Source organism: Sebastes umbrosus, chromosome 8, assembly GCF_015220745.1.
Source record: "Sebastes umbrosus isolate fSebUmb1 chromosome 8, fSebUmb1.pri, whole genome shotgun sequence".
Taxonomy (NCBI): Eukaryota; Metazoa; Chordata; class Actinopteri; order Perciformes; family Sebastidae; genus Sebastes; species Sebastes umbrosus.
Window position 1 is genome coordinate 12,952,584 of NC_051276.1, and position 16,376 is coordinate 12,968,959.

The window sequence follows — 16,376 nt, forward strand, 5'->3', positions numbered from 1 at the left end:
TACTCACCAAATGAGTCAATCAATACCAAGATTGATAAACGCTGACAAGCAAAAATCTAAGTGCTTACATGTTGTAAAGGCCTTGTAATTTTGAACAGGGGTATGGCTGGAAAAAAGAAACATGCTTCGTCATGAGTAGCGGTGTGTGTGTGTGTGTGTGTGTGTGTGTGTCAGAGTCGGTGCATGTTTCGTCCTCTGCCTTTCACCATGGCCTGAAATTTCAACTCATTATTGACGCACAGTGAATCCATCCACCAGAGAGCACAGGAATGTGGAAGCTCCAATCTCAACACTAATGACAAGGCTTGTGCAGGAGACAAATTAAAGCACAGCCACACCAGATCAGGGAGTGACGTGTCATGTATGCTACAGTAGGTATGCAGGCTCCTGCCATGGGAGAGGCAAGAGTCTGAAGTGTGTCAAAACTCAGTGACACACTTACAGTATGAATAATCAGCATAAGCAGATTCCAAAGCGAGATGTGATTGCCAAGCAGAATATGAATCAAAGTGAAACAGTCCCTTACTGGGAGGATACGATTTGAATTCCTGTTCAGCAGATGGTTGGGTATGATTGTTTTTAATGAATTCCACCTTGCGTCTGCCAGGCGAGCTTAAAATGCTCGCAACAGACAACTGCAGGTTTCTTTTCCAAGCTGTCGCGCTGTGCAACACGCTCCACACACTCGAGACAAAAAGCCATTACCATGGTGATAAAATAAAACACCATTGTGCATCATTACCTCCATCGTGCATGCTGCGAGAGAATTCAAAATTTAAAAACAGTGAAGCATCCGTCATCTGATAATCTTCCTAAAATTCAAATGCAAAACACTCGGACATGCTCTGAGAAGTAAAGTGGAAAGAGGAGCTCAGCTTGGCTGTTACCTCGGCCAAAAGAGGCCCAATAACAGGGGCCGGTTCTCCTCTACATAACAACACTTTGTCAATTAATTAATGCACTTAGCATCAACAACAATGTGACAAAGACTGAATGATTGAGCTTAAGAAAAAAAAAATGCTGTTTAAGCTTATACCATGTCTTTTTAAATCATTAACACTTCGTCTTCAGGAACTCAACAGACATCTTCCTGTTGCCTCAATACCTCCCTTTTATCCTATTGCCTTTTCCAACTCGACACTCAAGGGACAGACCAAGAACACACACACCCATCATGGGGGGAAAAAAAGGGAGCAGACATATGCAACAAATGTTCTGGAAAACTTCACCACGCCTCTCCAACCCTGTCTCTTACAAAATTATGTTCCCATACAACTAAACTGCATTTTCAATTACGCTTCTGTTGAATATCATTACGCATTTCTGATATATCAAAAACAAACGTAACCAGCAACAAAATACGTTTCCCTCGAAACATAAGTCACAATGCAGTTTCGTTGTAAGGGAACTTCATTTTTAGGGAACCAGGCTGGCCTCTCAGGCTTACCGGGTGCCGGTGGAGTGTGGAAGGTGACTTCGGGGCTGTGGGGGCTGAACATGGAGTTCCTGCAGCTTCGGACCCTGAAGGAGTACAGGCTGTCGGGGTCCAGGTCACACACCACAGTGTTGGGACCATACACCCTGTCTGTAGCCCTCCAGACCCCGCTGTCCTCACCGTCCTCCTGGGACGGGGATTGGCTCGGGCCCCCGAGTCTGGAGAAAAAGAAGATTACAGTCAGCATACCATATACCTATAGCTCGTCTGTGGATCTACACGGTCCTCCACTCTTCTCTTGCCGTTATTTCTTTGTATGTTTGCACCCACCTGCGGTATTCAAGCACGTGGTGATCTGTAGGTAGGTGGTCATCAGACAGCCTCCAGCAGATCGAGGCCTCGTTATAGACTCTGCTATTGGACAAGTCGATCAGAGGAGGGTCTGGAACTGGAGGGGAGGAAGAAGAAAAGAAAAACAAGATAACCAGTTAGTAAAATTGCCATCCTCCAATAAAGTATGTGTTGTAGTAAGTAAACTAGTAGGAACAAATAATAAAATTGTGTGAAATGCAGCCAACAATTTAAAAACAAGGACAAAAAAATGCATTTTATTGCTCAATTTTGACAGAGGTTAATGCTGAAAAACTGGTGATTAGCAAGAAGAAACCGATGTTATGTATAAATAGAAAAAAGTACAGTAGCCTACAACTTAGACAGGGAAATTCCAGTAAAATCTCTTGTGTCTTAATCATGCTTAGTATAGTGCTTCAGCTCAATAACTTGGGTTTAAGCAAATGCCGCAGTGTAAGTGTGGCAAAGATTAGATTTGTCAGGATCAGAACTATCCACTCAGGACAATGGACAAGACTGTCTTGCATAATGGAGCCCGTTAAGAGGTTTTCACATAGACACCCTGCCAGGAAATGCACTTTGTAAAACCCCCACCACCAACACCATCTCTCTATTCCTCTATCACCTTCAATCTCTCTTCTCTCTGCTTCCGACCCATTTACACCACTTTCCCCTTCTTCCTTTTCCACTTTCTCATCACATTTACAGTCTTTTCCTCCTCCTGGTGGTTGTAAAGATTTCCTGTTAAGCATCAACATTTACAGTCATCTACAACCCACTTCCCATCTGTCCTCTCATTCATGTCAACATAATCCACTCCGTTCACCTCATCATTTACTGTTCTCTCTCAGCACAAAGCTCATTTTTCTCCAGAAACAGAATCACATTACTCTAACCATGTAGGTCACCGTCTTTTCCCTCTAAGATCAACTCATTTCATTCAGTCTCCCTGTGAGAATTCCCCTCCTTATCTCCTCTGTAACATTTCCTCTCTCACTAGTTCTCCACCCGTCAGTGGCGACCAGTGTCACTTGGCTAATCCTCCGTCTCCAAAGTCTTTTTCTCACAGGCACAACTCTCCTTCATGAGCTCGTGTCCTCTTATAGCCCAATGCATTTTCATGTACAATTACACCGCCATGTTGGTAACATTACAGTAAGGGCTGAACAATTTAAAAAAAATAATATAATTGAGATTATTTTGACCGATATTGCAATATGATCTGCGATATCGGAGGGAATGATCATTTTTACATTATTCTCATTTTCATTGAAAAACATTAAAAAGATTATAGTGGAATTTTTGTGGGGATCTTTACCAAAGAAAGATTTTTTCTTAAAGCTTCAGTAGGCAGAAAGTTTTTGGCATTATTGGGCAAAAATTGCATAATAACCTTTCAGAATATTGTAATTCAAGTGTTCTGAGAGAAAACTAGACCTCTGCACCTCCTCATGGCTCTGTTTTCAGGCTTTAGAAAATCTAGAGAGACTTTGGCCAATCACAGGTCATTTGAGAGAGAGAGTGTTCCTATTGGCTGTGCTCCGGCTGGTGGGCATTGCTTGGCGTTTCCTCAACACATCATTTTTTTTTCTTTTCAATTTATCTGTCTCAAGCACTACTGTCAGGATATAGTAACCGTTTTATAAAAAAGTTTTTTATCATATTTGCTTCATTTCTACCCACTGCAGTTTTAAGTCTGTACAATATGATGTGCAGGCCAGGACATCTCTGCAGCAAAATGGTAGTTTGACAGATTTCGCCTTTAAAAATATTGCACCTCCTGTGATTTTGAAAATTGCAATACGCCATATTGTGCTTTCGATAAAATTTAGATGGTGCAGCCCTACTTACTGTGTGTGCAGACACATTACACAGATATATTAGATAATGCAGGATAAACTTTCTTGTTTCTGTTGCCATGCCGAAACTTAATTATTAGAGTGCCTTTCAACATTTTGCCAGGGAGAATATAGAGAAAATAGTCTTATTCTCTATTTTTGTTTTCATCTGTTGACCACTGGGATGTTGGGAACTGTCTTGACTCAAATGTTGTTTTATAATTGTAGTAATTTATAATTTCATTATTTCCTTCTTAACCCATGTAACAACACATGTACACCCCCATGTCAAAGGAGTAGTAAGCAAAGGAAGTAATGGGTTACCGCTCCAGTGTAAATCACATAACAGACACTATTTATTATAAACTAACCAGCCGCTAACAAATAAGATTTTATGTTTTCAGCCGTTTCCAACAGATGGACCAACAGGAAAAAAACAAACAGGGCAGTCAGCCATCCAGCACAGCAGGCAGCCGTCACAGTCACCAAGCACTACTGATGATCATATACAGTCTAGGCTGCTGTCAGACAGCCAGACAGACAGTAAGGCCAAGGTATTACAATGCAGGGAAAAGCTTTGTTTTGTGTCCATTTTAATTCCACTGCTCCCTCTACAAATGTGAGGACCAGACTTTCACCGCCTCATATATTGAAGAGGATATTTATTAAATTGACTTCTAAAGTGGTAATAGTTGAGAGAAGCGCTCTTCTCAGCCTGACATTTGGGCAAATGGACATTTACACTTGACAACACAGTCTTTCACGGCCTCTCAAGAAGCAGAGCATGGGGTCAAAACCCAGCAGTAGGGCCACAGCTGGGTTAACATGGGAGAGCACAAACACGCCGTTATCCACGAAGGGAAGAAATGACTGGAAAACATGGACAAGCTACAGGCATTGATCAAAATCCCACACGTAGAGCATTATACACCAACGAGATGGCTGACAAGCATATTCAAAACTTGACAATAGCATATTAAGATGTGTTTTTCTATGACTGTTAAGAGAACTCAATAGCAACATCTTTGCAGTTAGTTCAGACACCAATTTAAAAATCAGCCTGAGGTTTTCAGTAAACAGAAATGTGTTTTCAATTTCCTGTATAATGGATATATAAGAGCTTTTGGGCACTATCCAGAGATGCTATAGTGGTTCTTCACTGCTGCATCATCTGCCAAGACTTCAATTAAATTACTGCAGTGTATAAATGACCCTACAGCTTCTTTTCTCTCTCTGAGCTCAGACTAAGAGCATCAGTAACTCCCACAGGCCACAGAGAGTAAAAACACTCATCAATATGACTGCCACCCAACTGCTGCATGCAGCACTTTCCCAAAAGGATGCAGCAGTGATTCGTTTAGGGTTCGTTTATTTTCTCCAGTGTAGGGATTATAGGAGGGTCTAAAGAAGTAAACTAATAATTTCCAGTCCTTTTAAAACATTTAAATACTGAAAGCCTGAGATGAGGACTGAATCAATTTTCTTTTTGATAGGTTTTTCTCAGGGTCATGTTTAGCCAGCAAGAAAACAGTAGAATAGACAATGGGACTATAACATAATTTGGGGATTGGGACAAGTAGATTTATTTCCACTCTGAACCATCTTTACATAGTAAGAGTGTTTGATTTGCACTTAAGATACTGTAGATAAGAAGTAATGTAGATGTTGTGTCTTAAAACGGACAATGACAAACTACAAAAACAAGTATGGAAACACAGCAAAACAAGCTTAATCAAGCTATCAGCTTCACTGTCATTTGTTAAATGTAGGACTGTTCTCGACCAAAAAAATGTTTGTTGAGTTTCTCCACAAAGAATCACACAAAAGCACCACTTTAAATCTTGTATTTACCAGAGATGTGCTCATGAGTTTCATGGCAATAAGTCATTCAGTATGAAAAAAAGAAGATTAATCGACTAAAGAAATCTTAGTGGAGTAAGACCAAAACGACCGATTAGTAGACTAATCGACTAAGAGGGGGCATTACTGGTTTAATGATCATCCAACGACGGTCTCTTCTTTTAATGAGGTGTACAGAAAGTGGTCCATGAGTCTAGACAGAACCAAACGGTGCCTCAGAGATAAATCTCACATCACTGATTTTAAACAAGCCAACAGTGCTGCTCTCCAGTGTAGCAACAAAAGCCCACAGACACAAACTCCCCAACAGCCACTGAGACAACTGTCAGAGGGATAATGGCAAAACGCCAAAGAGACCTCAGCTTTGTCTACGATGCCAGCAATGTTTAGCCCATCAATAACTTTAACATGTTTTGAATGCTAAAGTCTGGAAGCACAGCTGCCACTCACATCTAAACCATTTATTTTGCACTGAGACCGACCACCTTATCATTTACATAGGGCTGTTATCTCATGATGCCCCCAAACACCATCAACTGTCTCTGGCTAACACTGACTGAAAGAACTGTCACAACTAACCCGTCACTATCTGCAACAATGATATTCGACACTTCTCTCCCACAGTCACTGACGCATAACGTTGTCAGGTTAGACAGGAAGCAAGCGTCAGCTAGGCGCAGCCAGAAAGGAGTCTGCCTCAATCTCCACTCCTATCATTATGCAATTAAGGCAGGAATGTGATCCAATATAAACACCGTACTATGCTTATGATAATGCGATAATGTTCAGTTTGAATGTTCATAATGGTAGTGTAATGTGTATAATCCTCCAGTTTTAGTTTAGTATAAACTAGAGCTGTGAAAGGAAAGCTTAATCTGACAATGATTATCAAAGTTGTGACAACTTTGCAACACACACATCAGCGCAGCTGTTTTCTCACCTTGTGACGTCGTCCCCGACTGATCTTTCAGTGACCCTCTTGTGATTATTTACACTTCCTTATTAAGACGTTTTTTGCAACCTGCTCAGTTATCTGCAGACTTTTGATCTTTGCTCTTAGAAACCTTTATTGATCATTTGTTATGTCTGATAACACTTTTTTAACCGACCAAGCTGTTCAGTCATTTAGAGCTATTTGAGAATTCAGCAGAAATAGTTGTCTATACTCTGACGAGCTCCTTTACAGAACATCTTAGGAAGATGCAGCTCCTTAGTTTGTACTGGAAAACCCTTTCACCTGTGATTTGATAGTGGAGTGCTATGCTGTAATATGATTACCAGTTTGTCCGCATACTTGCCAACTTTGAGAACATTTTTTAGTTTCGGAGACTTTGTTTCCTGCATTCTGGTGACTTTTAAAGAATGAAACGGCAAAATAATAAGTAGCTACACTGCAACAGCATTTTAAATCTTAAATATTTTTAATTTTACTTTTAATTCTTGGGAAAGAATACAGAATAATTCACCCCTTTGGCATGAACTTGTGGGAATCTCTGTATTTATAGGTTTTTATTCATTCATTTTTTGCCACTACTTGAGTATTTATTTCTCCTTGTACTCTCCATTTCTCTCTCCGTCTCTCACCCACTGAAGGCCCTTTCAGACACAACGTGACAATGTCACCCCACTGCACTCTGAAACCCGTTATTTACAATGGCTTGCGCTGCGCCACGGCAGCTTTTCGCTGCATCGAGCAAAGCCAAACTTTGAGTGCTGCGCGTTGTGAAGTGCAGCGAGTGCAACTCAAACCACTTTGTGTCGCAAGCATCTCTCTTCTGCCAGTAAACAAAATTGTGACCCTGGGAGGAAACCCGAGAGAAAAATTGGTATGGTTGTTAAGTATGGTTGGCCGGGCATGGAGCCCTCTATAACTTATTTCCTTTGCCTTTCTTAGTGTGGAATAATCCCTCTAATTAATTTTCTTAAAAAAAAAAATAGTATGTATGTATCCTTACAACCCTAGGAAACTTAAACATGAGCAGTCTTATAGAACAAGCCTTTGTAAATCAGCAGACCAGAAACGAGCTTCACAGACCAGTGAAATCCACTACGAGTGAATCCAGGGTCGTACTAGTTTATCCCACAGATGACCTCTGACCTCTTAGCACAGCACAGTTCACAGGGCCGTGCATGTGATGGACAGGTGATGACAAACAGCTTATTCTGACCACATGTCTGGTTTTAAAAAAAGGACAAGCTTATTTTTTTTAAAGTGGCAACGCTCTGTGTTATATGCAAGTTTCTCCATGCTCTCTAGAGGACACGTGAACAAAGAGTGACTTCATTTTCAGAGCTGAACAGAAGCAGTAAATGTCACCATATTTTCTTGACATCATCTAATGGGTCACTTTTTCCAGCCACTTGTGGTCAAGCTCTCATTGCAGCATGTCCTTTAACAAAACATTTCAGTGTACTGAATGAGAACAGAGAACCCCATAAAACGGGGGTCACAAAACAGCCTGAAAACATGTAAACATTTCATGATTCAAACCGGGACAGGACTTTCATTCAAGTTTAAAGTACATTATTTGAGAAGAAATAAAGTTTTAAAGAATTGAATTAGCTTATAACACTGTCAGAGGTATGACTGGGCAATATAACAACATATCGTGATATGAGACTAGATATCCTCTTACATGTTGGATATGGCATGAGTGTTGTCTCTGTTTTGAAGACTACATTACAGCAAAGTGATGTCATTTTCTGAACTTACCAGACTGTTCTAGCGGTCATATTATTTGCTTTTTATACTTAGTCATTATATCCACATTACTTTTGATTATTTATCAACCCTACAATATCGAGGTATTTGGTAAAAAAAATGTTGTGATATTTGATTTTGTCTACATCGACTAGAGTCAGAGTAAATATTGTATCTAGGGAAATAAAATCATGTGGCCTTTGCTCACTTTCATTTTTATCTCAAACCTTTTACTTGAAATAAAAAATAAATTGGTCGTACCTCCACCAAAGCACATCTCTTTGAGCAGAGTTTCTTCTTTGGATGTGTCCAGCACAAACTCATCAAAGCAGGGGTCAGATGCCGGGTGAAAGGTCCTCAGAGACTCTGTGGCCCTCTGGATCCTGAAAACACGCAAGGTAGACATATAACATTTTAAAATATTCATTAATGGCAGCTTATCTTGATTAGCATGGAAATTACTTTTGTAAATTCAATAAATGCAGTATCAAAGACACAACGTAGGACCTGCCTCTTAATCAAATCAGCTGAGTTCCATCATATTTTTAAATCAATCTTGTAGTCTGGCGCCATTTACGTAGTTGTGTCTATATTTATATTGACTTCATAAGTGAAAAATAGGATTAAAAAGTACTTGACGGGAGAAAAGTGCACACGCCAAGGTATCATGCTCTCGAGAGTGAAAAAGTGTCCAGATTATCCAAAGCTGCTAATGGAGATCAATTAGTCCGCTTATAGCAAAAGACACAACGTTGACTGGACACTCACACTACGGCGTAAGTCTTTCCCTAACTGCCCTCGAGTAACCTCCGTGCACGTGGTTTTGTGTGTTCCTGACACACATAATCAGATTGATGCTCTCAACACTAAAATAAACAGACCAAATCCCACTTGTAAAATCCACTGGGGAAACTGGAAGGCATTGCTAATGATAAACTGAGTCGTAACACGCTTCAGTCTGGAACTGTGGAGCTTGTTAAATAATCATGTTTGGCTTCTGTAATTTGTGGGGAATTTATATTATATCTGGTAATCATTACTAAGCTACTTAATTATTAATTTGACGGTCAAGATTTTAGTGGTGAGAGGAGTGAATAAGGCCCGGCTCAGCTTCCTGCTATTAGGTTGAAGGAGGAAAACTTCAAGACACTAGAGAGATGCTTAAGTGCACTCTCCGTTTTATATATAAAATGTCATAGTTGATGTTAATTGCTGGTTTCTTTCTACTTTGCAGATTCCAATCACAACTGACAAGTACTTTGAGATTTGAAGTGTTTCACAGAAGTAGTACAATTTACTTACATATATCCCGGTATAAGTCTGCCATCAGTAATGATCGGACATCACATGACATGAACTTAAGCAGGTTGATATAGATATATCATTAATGCAGTGCCAAAGATGCCCTCATACTGTAGGCATTGTTGATTGAGCATTATTGAAAAGGAGACAACCGATCTTTTGGGATTTAGAGAATTTGGGTCATTATAGTATTGGGATTGTGTAAGGCATCTGGAAATTTTGTTGCATATCTTAAGTATCTCTTTTTAATATTCAAAAACGTCATCTGGACTCTGTTGGTGTGGTTTGATAAGATTTTACTGGCAGTGCTCACAATATGAGTGAACAACTCTGCAACAGTTCTCAATTTTATTCAAATGTTGCTTAACCTCTTATGTGCAATGAACAAAATTGCTCTAAATGTGGCAGATAATCATGTATTCATCACTCAGGGAAAGAAGCTGATTGAGAAAATACACTTTCAGGCTTCATATGTTGTTGTTTCCTGGTCGTAGAAATGCAGAATTACAGTTAACATGATACAACTTTCTTAACTTTTCTGCCTGAAATGAACCATTAACTGCTTGGCCTCGTATCTAGATTACTAAACATATTTTGTACTGTACATGTATGCCTTGGGGGTAAAAGATTTCTGAAAAGACCAATTCATCATTATTACGTTCTTCATCATTAGGTTAAGTTAAAATGTCATTATCAGCCAGCTCTACCTGATATGCAGCTGCTTTGCAGTCTGTACAAAGCAGGACTGATCCGTCTCTTTCAGCACCTCCTGAGCGTAGCCCACTAGACCACTGTTCTCCAGCATGCCCTGGTACTCCTCCACCTGGGAAAGAGCATTAAAAAGTCAGGGCATTTAACATTTTGTAATTCATTCAAATAAGTAGCATCCTCAGAAAAACTAATCCCATATTAGTTAAGTTACCCCTTATCGAACATATCATGGAAATGATTAAGGGAGTAATCTTCATGTGTTTAATGGAAGAATGAGTTGTTTTTCTACAAGTAAGAATATGATGAGTACAGGAAGCATGCATGTGTGTAAAGGATACGCAGTCCTGGTATTTCATACCTGAGTCTTGAGTAGGTCCAGGCGTCGGTTTCGCGACTGTTCGATGGACTTCAGCATCTCTGACTTCCTCTCCTGCAGAGTCTCAAACAGTTGCTCAAAGTGCTCGTTGGCTCGACGCTCTGCTAGCTGGCCATTTTCCTTTAAGAAGAAGATCATTTTGTTATCAATTTGTACAAAGCAAATAAAATACTGTTCTCATATATCCCTCCCCAAATGCACACGTGTACTATACGCATTTCTTCAGAAGGGTCTTAGTATGGAGCCTTTAAATAACTATAACTGACAGTACAGTTTAATTGTATTCAACTATGATTGATCAACATCATGGATGTTGTTTTATTGTATTAAAACTAGGGCTGTCAAAGTTAACGCGATAATGCAAATTTGTTTTAACAGCACTAATTTCTTTAACACATCTTGCGATTTTTAGTTCGGAGCGGGCTCTAGAGTGAAGATACTGGTGTCATTACCTAAGGAATCCATTGGTACTAACCATGTCATAGTAGCTTGTCGTGAAGGAGGCTTAATAACACTCCAAACTTAAGCTAAATTTTGGTGAGGAAAAACTGGCATGGCCATTTTCAAAGGGGTCCCTTGACCTCTGACCTCAAGATATGTGAATGAAAATGGGTTCTATGGGTACACACGAGTCTCCCCTTTACAGACATGCCCACTTTATGAGTGACTTGACATGCAGTTTGGGGCAAGTCAAAGTCAAGTCAGCACACTGACACACTGACAGCCGTTGTTGCCTGTTGGGCTTGAGTTTGCCATGTTATGATTTGAGCATTTTTTTTTATGCTAAATGCAGTACCTGTGAGGGTTTCTGGACAATATTTGTCATTGTTGTGTTGTTAATTGATTTCCAATAATAAATATATACATAAAGCAAGCATATTTGCCCACTCCCATGTTGATAAGTGTATTAAGTACTTGACAAATCTCTTTAAAAAGGTACATTTTGAACAGATAACAAATGTGGATTAAATATATTAATTGATAGACAGCCCTAATTAAAACTCTGGTTTAAACTCTGGATATAAACACAGTTAAAAGTTCAATAATATACCGTCTGTCACCCCCATACTTAAATAATATTCAAGGCAGTAAAGCATATAAATTCACATTATGCAAAGATTAATGGAAATGGAAAACATGAGCATCCCAAACATAGTCACAAAGACTCCTCTTACAAACACCAAAAGCGTAGGTGCATTTCAATACTCCCCATTCAGGACAAGCGTCAGAGTAAAAGGGGAACAAGCTCAGAGGGAGAAACCCAGACACGCAGGAGGGAAACTAGCAGGCAAATCTTGTGCTTCCTTGTTAGTGTGGTTTGCATTCTGTTTGTTTAGTGACCTTCCTTATTCGTACACAGAAAATGTAATTGTTCCTCAACTTAACCGACTGGTTTTGTGGAAGCTATATAACCATTTGTATTCTGTAAGAAACTACAACACATGTATGTTCATTCTGCTTTATAGAACTATCAACTGATTTGAAGTGGGTATACGAGATGTGATTTTGGGAGTGGAGTGAAAAAAGGAGCTGCAGCAGCATGAGTCAGCTCTCTTACCTCGGTCTGATTGATGAGCTGCTCTATATCAGTAATCTGAGTCCTGACCTGGTCCTCTTTGCTGATGAGGTAATGGATACTCTTGGCCAGCTTTTCCTGGTGAGAGAAGAGATCAGCAGCATATACAGTGAGTTGTACGTACACATTGACACAGCACTAAGATGACAAATTATAAGATATAACTTACACAACTGTTACTGAGGGGATATCTGCCTGCATACATACAAAAGTACATTCAACTTTGTGCCATTTTAAGGCATAGAGAGAGGGATTTATCAATTCATACTTTGTGCTCACATTCCCAAGCTCTGACATGGGTCACAGCATTTTCCTCTCATCTTACATCATATTCACAACTGAAGCTGCAGCTGTTCTGCTCATGTGCAGAGTGTCCTGTATGACCCTGTATGTATGGGAGAGCTTGTTTCAGTGTGTCAAACAACATTTACTATCACAATGATATGACAGTGCATTACTGTTCAATTGAAACCCAAACTACTTCCTGGCTGACGAAGGATTCCGGGACTGTTCAGGACATCTGATACATCTCCCAACAATTTGTAGAGACAATGCACACAAAATCATGGGGAACAAATGGTCTCATTAAATATTAAAAAGCACCACAGAGTTTGTGTCAACACAAGACAAGCAGATTGAATTTCACTCAGATTCTGCCTCGACTTGCTGAACCATCAAGTCCACTAAGCTGTGTGTTGATGCCAACAAGATTGTATTACTATTCGATATATACTTAAAACCTATTCTGTTAAAGGTTTGATGTTGTTTTGTGTTGCTTAGTGCTCTCATAGCAACCAGACAGTCCTAAAACATAATCTCCTGACAGTTTTGTCTCCGCATGAGCGAAACCAAACACTCAAACTGATTGAAATCTAATTCTATTGAGTGGTAAAAGTCTAACGCCCACACACGAGACCAACTAGTTTTTAACCCAGTTAGCCAGCCTGAGTTTCAGTTTCCAGCAGAAGAGAAACTGATATCTGAGATCTGGTGCAGACCAGCACAGGTACGGGTCAGACATTAATATTACAGCAGGAGACGAGAGATTCAGGGATCAGTCAGTGGGCGGCACAGCACAACAAGAAACCTGCTCTTAAGGGTTTTTTGTGATATAGTTCAGCAATGACCCAATACTAAACCCACTGAATGGGAAGATATTACTCATCAAACGTTTCAGGTTATTAAATTGAGTTCTGTATATCTAGTAACACTAGGCTTAACTTCTGAGAATCAATCTGTACTGAATATCTAGGGCTGTCCTCAACCAAAGAAATTCTTAGTCGACTAACACTCATATGATTTTGTCGACTAACCGATTAGTTGATTTAATCAACAGATCTGTAAAACTCAGTTTCTCACACAAAAGCGCCACTTTAACTTTTGTGTTTAACAGAGATGTGATGGAAAAAGGCATAAAAAACTACTAAATAAATCTTGACTACGACCAAAACGACAGATTAGTTGACTAATCGACAAAGAGGGGGCAGCCCTACTTAATATTATCACAAAAAGGTGGGTGTTGGCAATTTCAGTGTAAAAAACATCAGTAATTCCAAGTTCCAGGGCTGCTTGGCTTGACCAAGACTCAATTCCAAGCCTTTTTAAACAGTGGCATTGTGTTGAAGCTCAGTTTAATCCTTGTTATCATAAAGACAGTATTGTGTTACACTTCAAATGACTCATTACACAGAGAGCAACAAAACAAATTCCAGTGTATTTAAATGACACCCATAAGTAGCCAACCTCTCTTTTCTAAAGTGTCTGAATGTGGTACCTTGAGGATCTTGTAGGCACTGCTCATGGAGGTGACTTTGTGGTTGGCGTGGGATCCTCCCAGTTTGCAGAGGTGACACACGGGTCGTCGGCAGACCTCACAGTACATGTTCACCTTCTCCATCTCGTGCTCTGGACACATGAGCACCTGAAATATTTAACAGAACAACAATGAGTTAAAAAAACATGCGTACATAAACTGCATTTTAATTCTACAGTGACCAAAAGCTAGCTGAAGTGAAACAGGAAGCTGGACTAAACTTACAGAGCATCTAGACAGCTCTCTGTGAGCCATTTCCTGAGGTGTCCTAAAATAGAACTTAAAATCAGCACTTTTTTACTGCCAAGATCCTCATCAGGATTTATCAGAGACAGCGTTTAGCCGTTTGATTAACAAAGGGATTGGAAAGAGCAATGCAATATATTGACAAAGCCAGGAACTCAAGTTTCCAACAAAGCTTCAAATATTTTAAGTATTCAAATATCAATGAATCAATGAGAGGGTGGAGCTCAGTGCAACCGAACGCTGAATAACATTTTTTATGCGACCACAAAGGTTATAATTAACTTTCATGAACTGAAAACACACTGTGACAGGGTTAAAGTTGACAAAACGCAGACAACGCCATGGTAGGGACCTGTAAATCACAACGTGGCCACGCCCTAAAGCATACCCTGCTTTATGGTCTATTTGACTCTAAATGGGACCATAATTTTCTAAATGAACATCATGCTGTATTGAAGAAGACTTGAAACTAGTGACTAAGACCATAAACTCATGTTTACAATGTTTACTGAGGTAATAAATCAAAAGAGAAGCAGGGTCATTTTCTCATAGACTTCTATACAATCAGACTTATTTTTGTAACCAGAGGAGTCGCCCCCTGCTGGCTATTAGAAAGAATGCAAGTTTAAAGGCACTTAAGCAGTGGCTTCACTTTTCAGACCCAGATTTGCACACTGAGTTTTTAGGAAATAACAGATATAGTACATAGAGAAAAAAAGAAGAAAAGGCCTTCACAAGGCGGAGACGGACTGTACTTGCCTTGGGCCTAAAATTCGTGGTGGGCCCAACATACTCGTGCTGAGCTTTGGGTGTGCCCCAGGGGTGGTGCAGCTTGAAGCACTCATTACAGTAGCTGGCCTTGCAGTCCATGCAGCTCTTTGTAGCCTCCTGCAGCTGTGGTGGCTTACAGATGTTACACATGATCGCGATGGCTGCGCGGGCGGCCTGGCGGTAGCGCTCGACGATGTTCTCCAGGGTGAAGTTACGGAATAGCATGCTGATGCCTCGCTCGCCGAGGTCGATGTCATGCTGGCAGCCCGGGCATGGGATGGTGGTGACCCGGGGAGTCACAGAGCCTCTGCGCCATCCCGGTGACGAGATGGAGCCTGGAGGAGAGCGAAGGACAACAAGTGAGGAAAGATCATGTGAAACATAGATTCGAGGCTTTGGGTCAACCAGTTTCAACTCTTGTCTGAGGCCCTATTTTGACATGTGAACAACAATGTCCTTTGACTTCAAATTACACTGAAGGCATAGTTTCCAAGAGTCAAATGAGGGCTTTGAAAAAAAATGTGAACCCCCATTTGTGTTCCAACACATTCTGGGCTGAGATTCACAAAAGCAGCATTACATCATCTGCATGACTTGCCAAGTATGATCTTGAGGAAAAAATGCCTTTGATAACACATAAGCTTTCACAAATAGGGCCTCAGTGCGTCTCCCTTTGTGCTTTATTTCCACAATGACCACTACTCCATAAGGACATGGATGTATGGAGCAAAACATCAGTACAGGCAATTTATTGACTAGTTGTCATTACAGGGAAATAAGTCCAGAAAGAGACTTTCCAAGAGTACTGGGGCAGATTGAAGACTGATGACATAGGGAGGATGGCATCCTTGGAGCGTATAGAGAATGCACTGTCTCTGTATGAGAAATCAATTTTATACTGCAAGGCATTTAACATTTACCACGGGAGTGAAGAGCATGTAAGTGCACACAATGATCTGGACAAAGGAAATGATTCTACTTTCCAAAAATGAGTTAATAAATGAGAAAGTAAATATGACCAACCAAAGCATTTTTAAATCAAGCAATGTAACAGAATTACAAAGTGTGAAGTAGAGAACTTATGCGAAATAAAAATGTCCTTAAAGTGAACTTTAGGATCACATGTCCAGTTCAATGCATCAACACTTATTTTCACAGGACAACAAAACTCCTCTTAAAGCAACACTGCTTTCAAGAGTTTCTCACGACATTGTGCTTGTTACTGATGCAGCAGCAGCAGCAGCTGCAGCAGCTGCAGCAGCATCGTAACAAAGCAGCAACACAGTAACATGAGGTGAAAATAAAAGGAGTTGTTACACAAGGTCACATCACAGATGCAAGCATTGGGGAATGTAAAACACTTTCAGCACGCACTCAAAGTTAGCAAACTGAAGTC

At 40.2% G+C, this 16,376-nt stretch overlaps 1 protein-coding gene across 3 annotated transcripts in view; it reads right to left on the bottom strand.

Moving 5' to 3' along the window:
• The window catches only part of trim36 (tripartite motif containing 36), a 38,447-nt gene that overhangs the window by 6,806 nt on the left and 15,265 nt on the right, over nt 1–16,376 (bottom strand). For all 3 annotated transcript variants that reach the window (XM_037778701.1, XM_037778702.1, XM_037778703.1), the window contains exons 3-10: nt 14,969–15,315; nt 13,925–14,071; nt 12,133–12,228; nt 10,557–10,694; nt 10,195–10,310; nt 8,447–8,568; nt 1,766–1,883; nt 1,448–1,653 (exon numbers count right to left, since the gene is read on the bottom strand). In XM_037778701.1, coding sequence (XP_037634629.1) covers nt 1,448–1,653; nt 1,766–1,883; nt 8,447–8,568; nt 10,195–10,310; nt 10,557–10,694; nt 12,133–12,228; nt 13,925–14,071; nt 14,969–15,315 — 1,290 coding nt within the window. The remainder of the gene's footprint in view (nt 1–1,447; nt 1,654–1,765; nt 1,884–8,446; nt 8,569–10,194; nt 10,311–10,556; nt 10,695–12,132; nt 12,229–13,924; nt 14,072–14,968; nt 15,316–16,376) is intronic.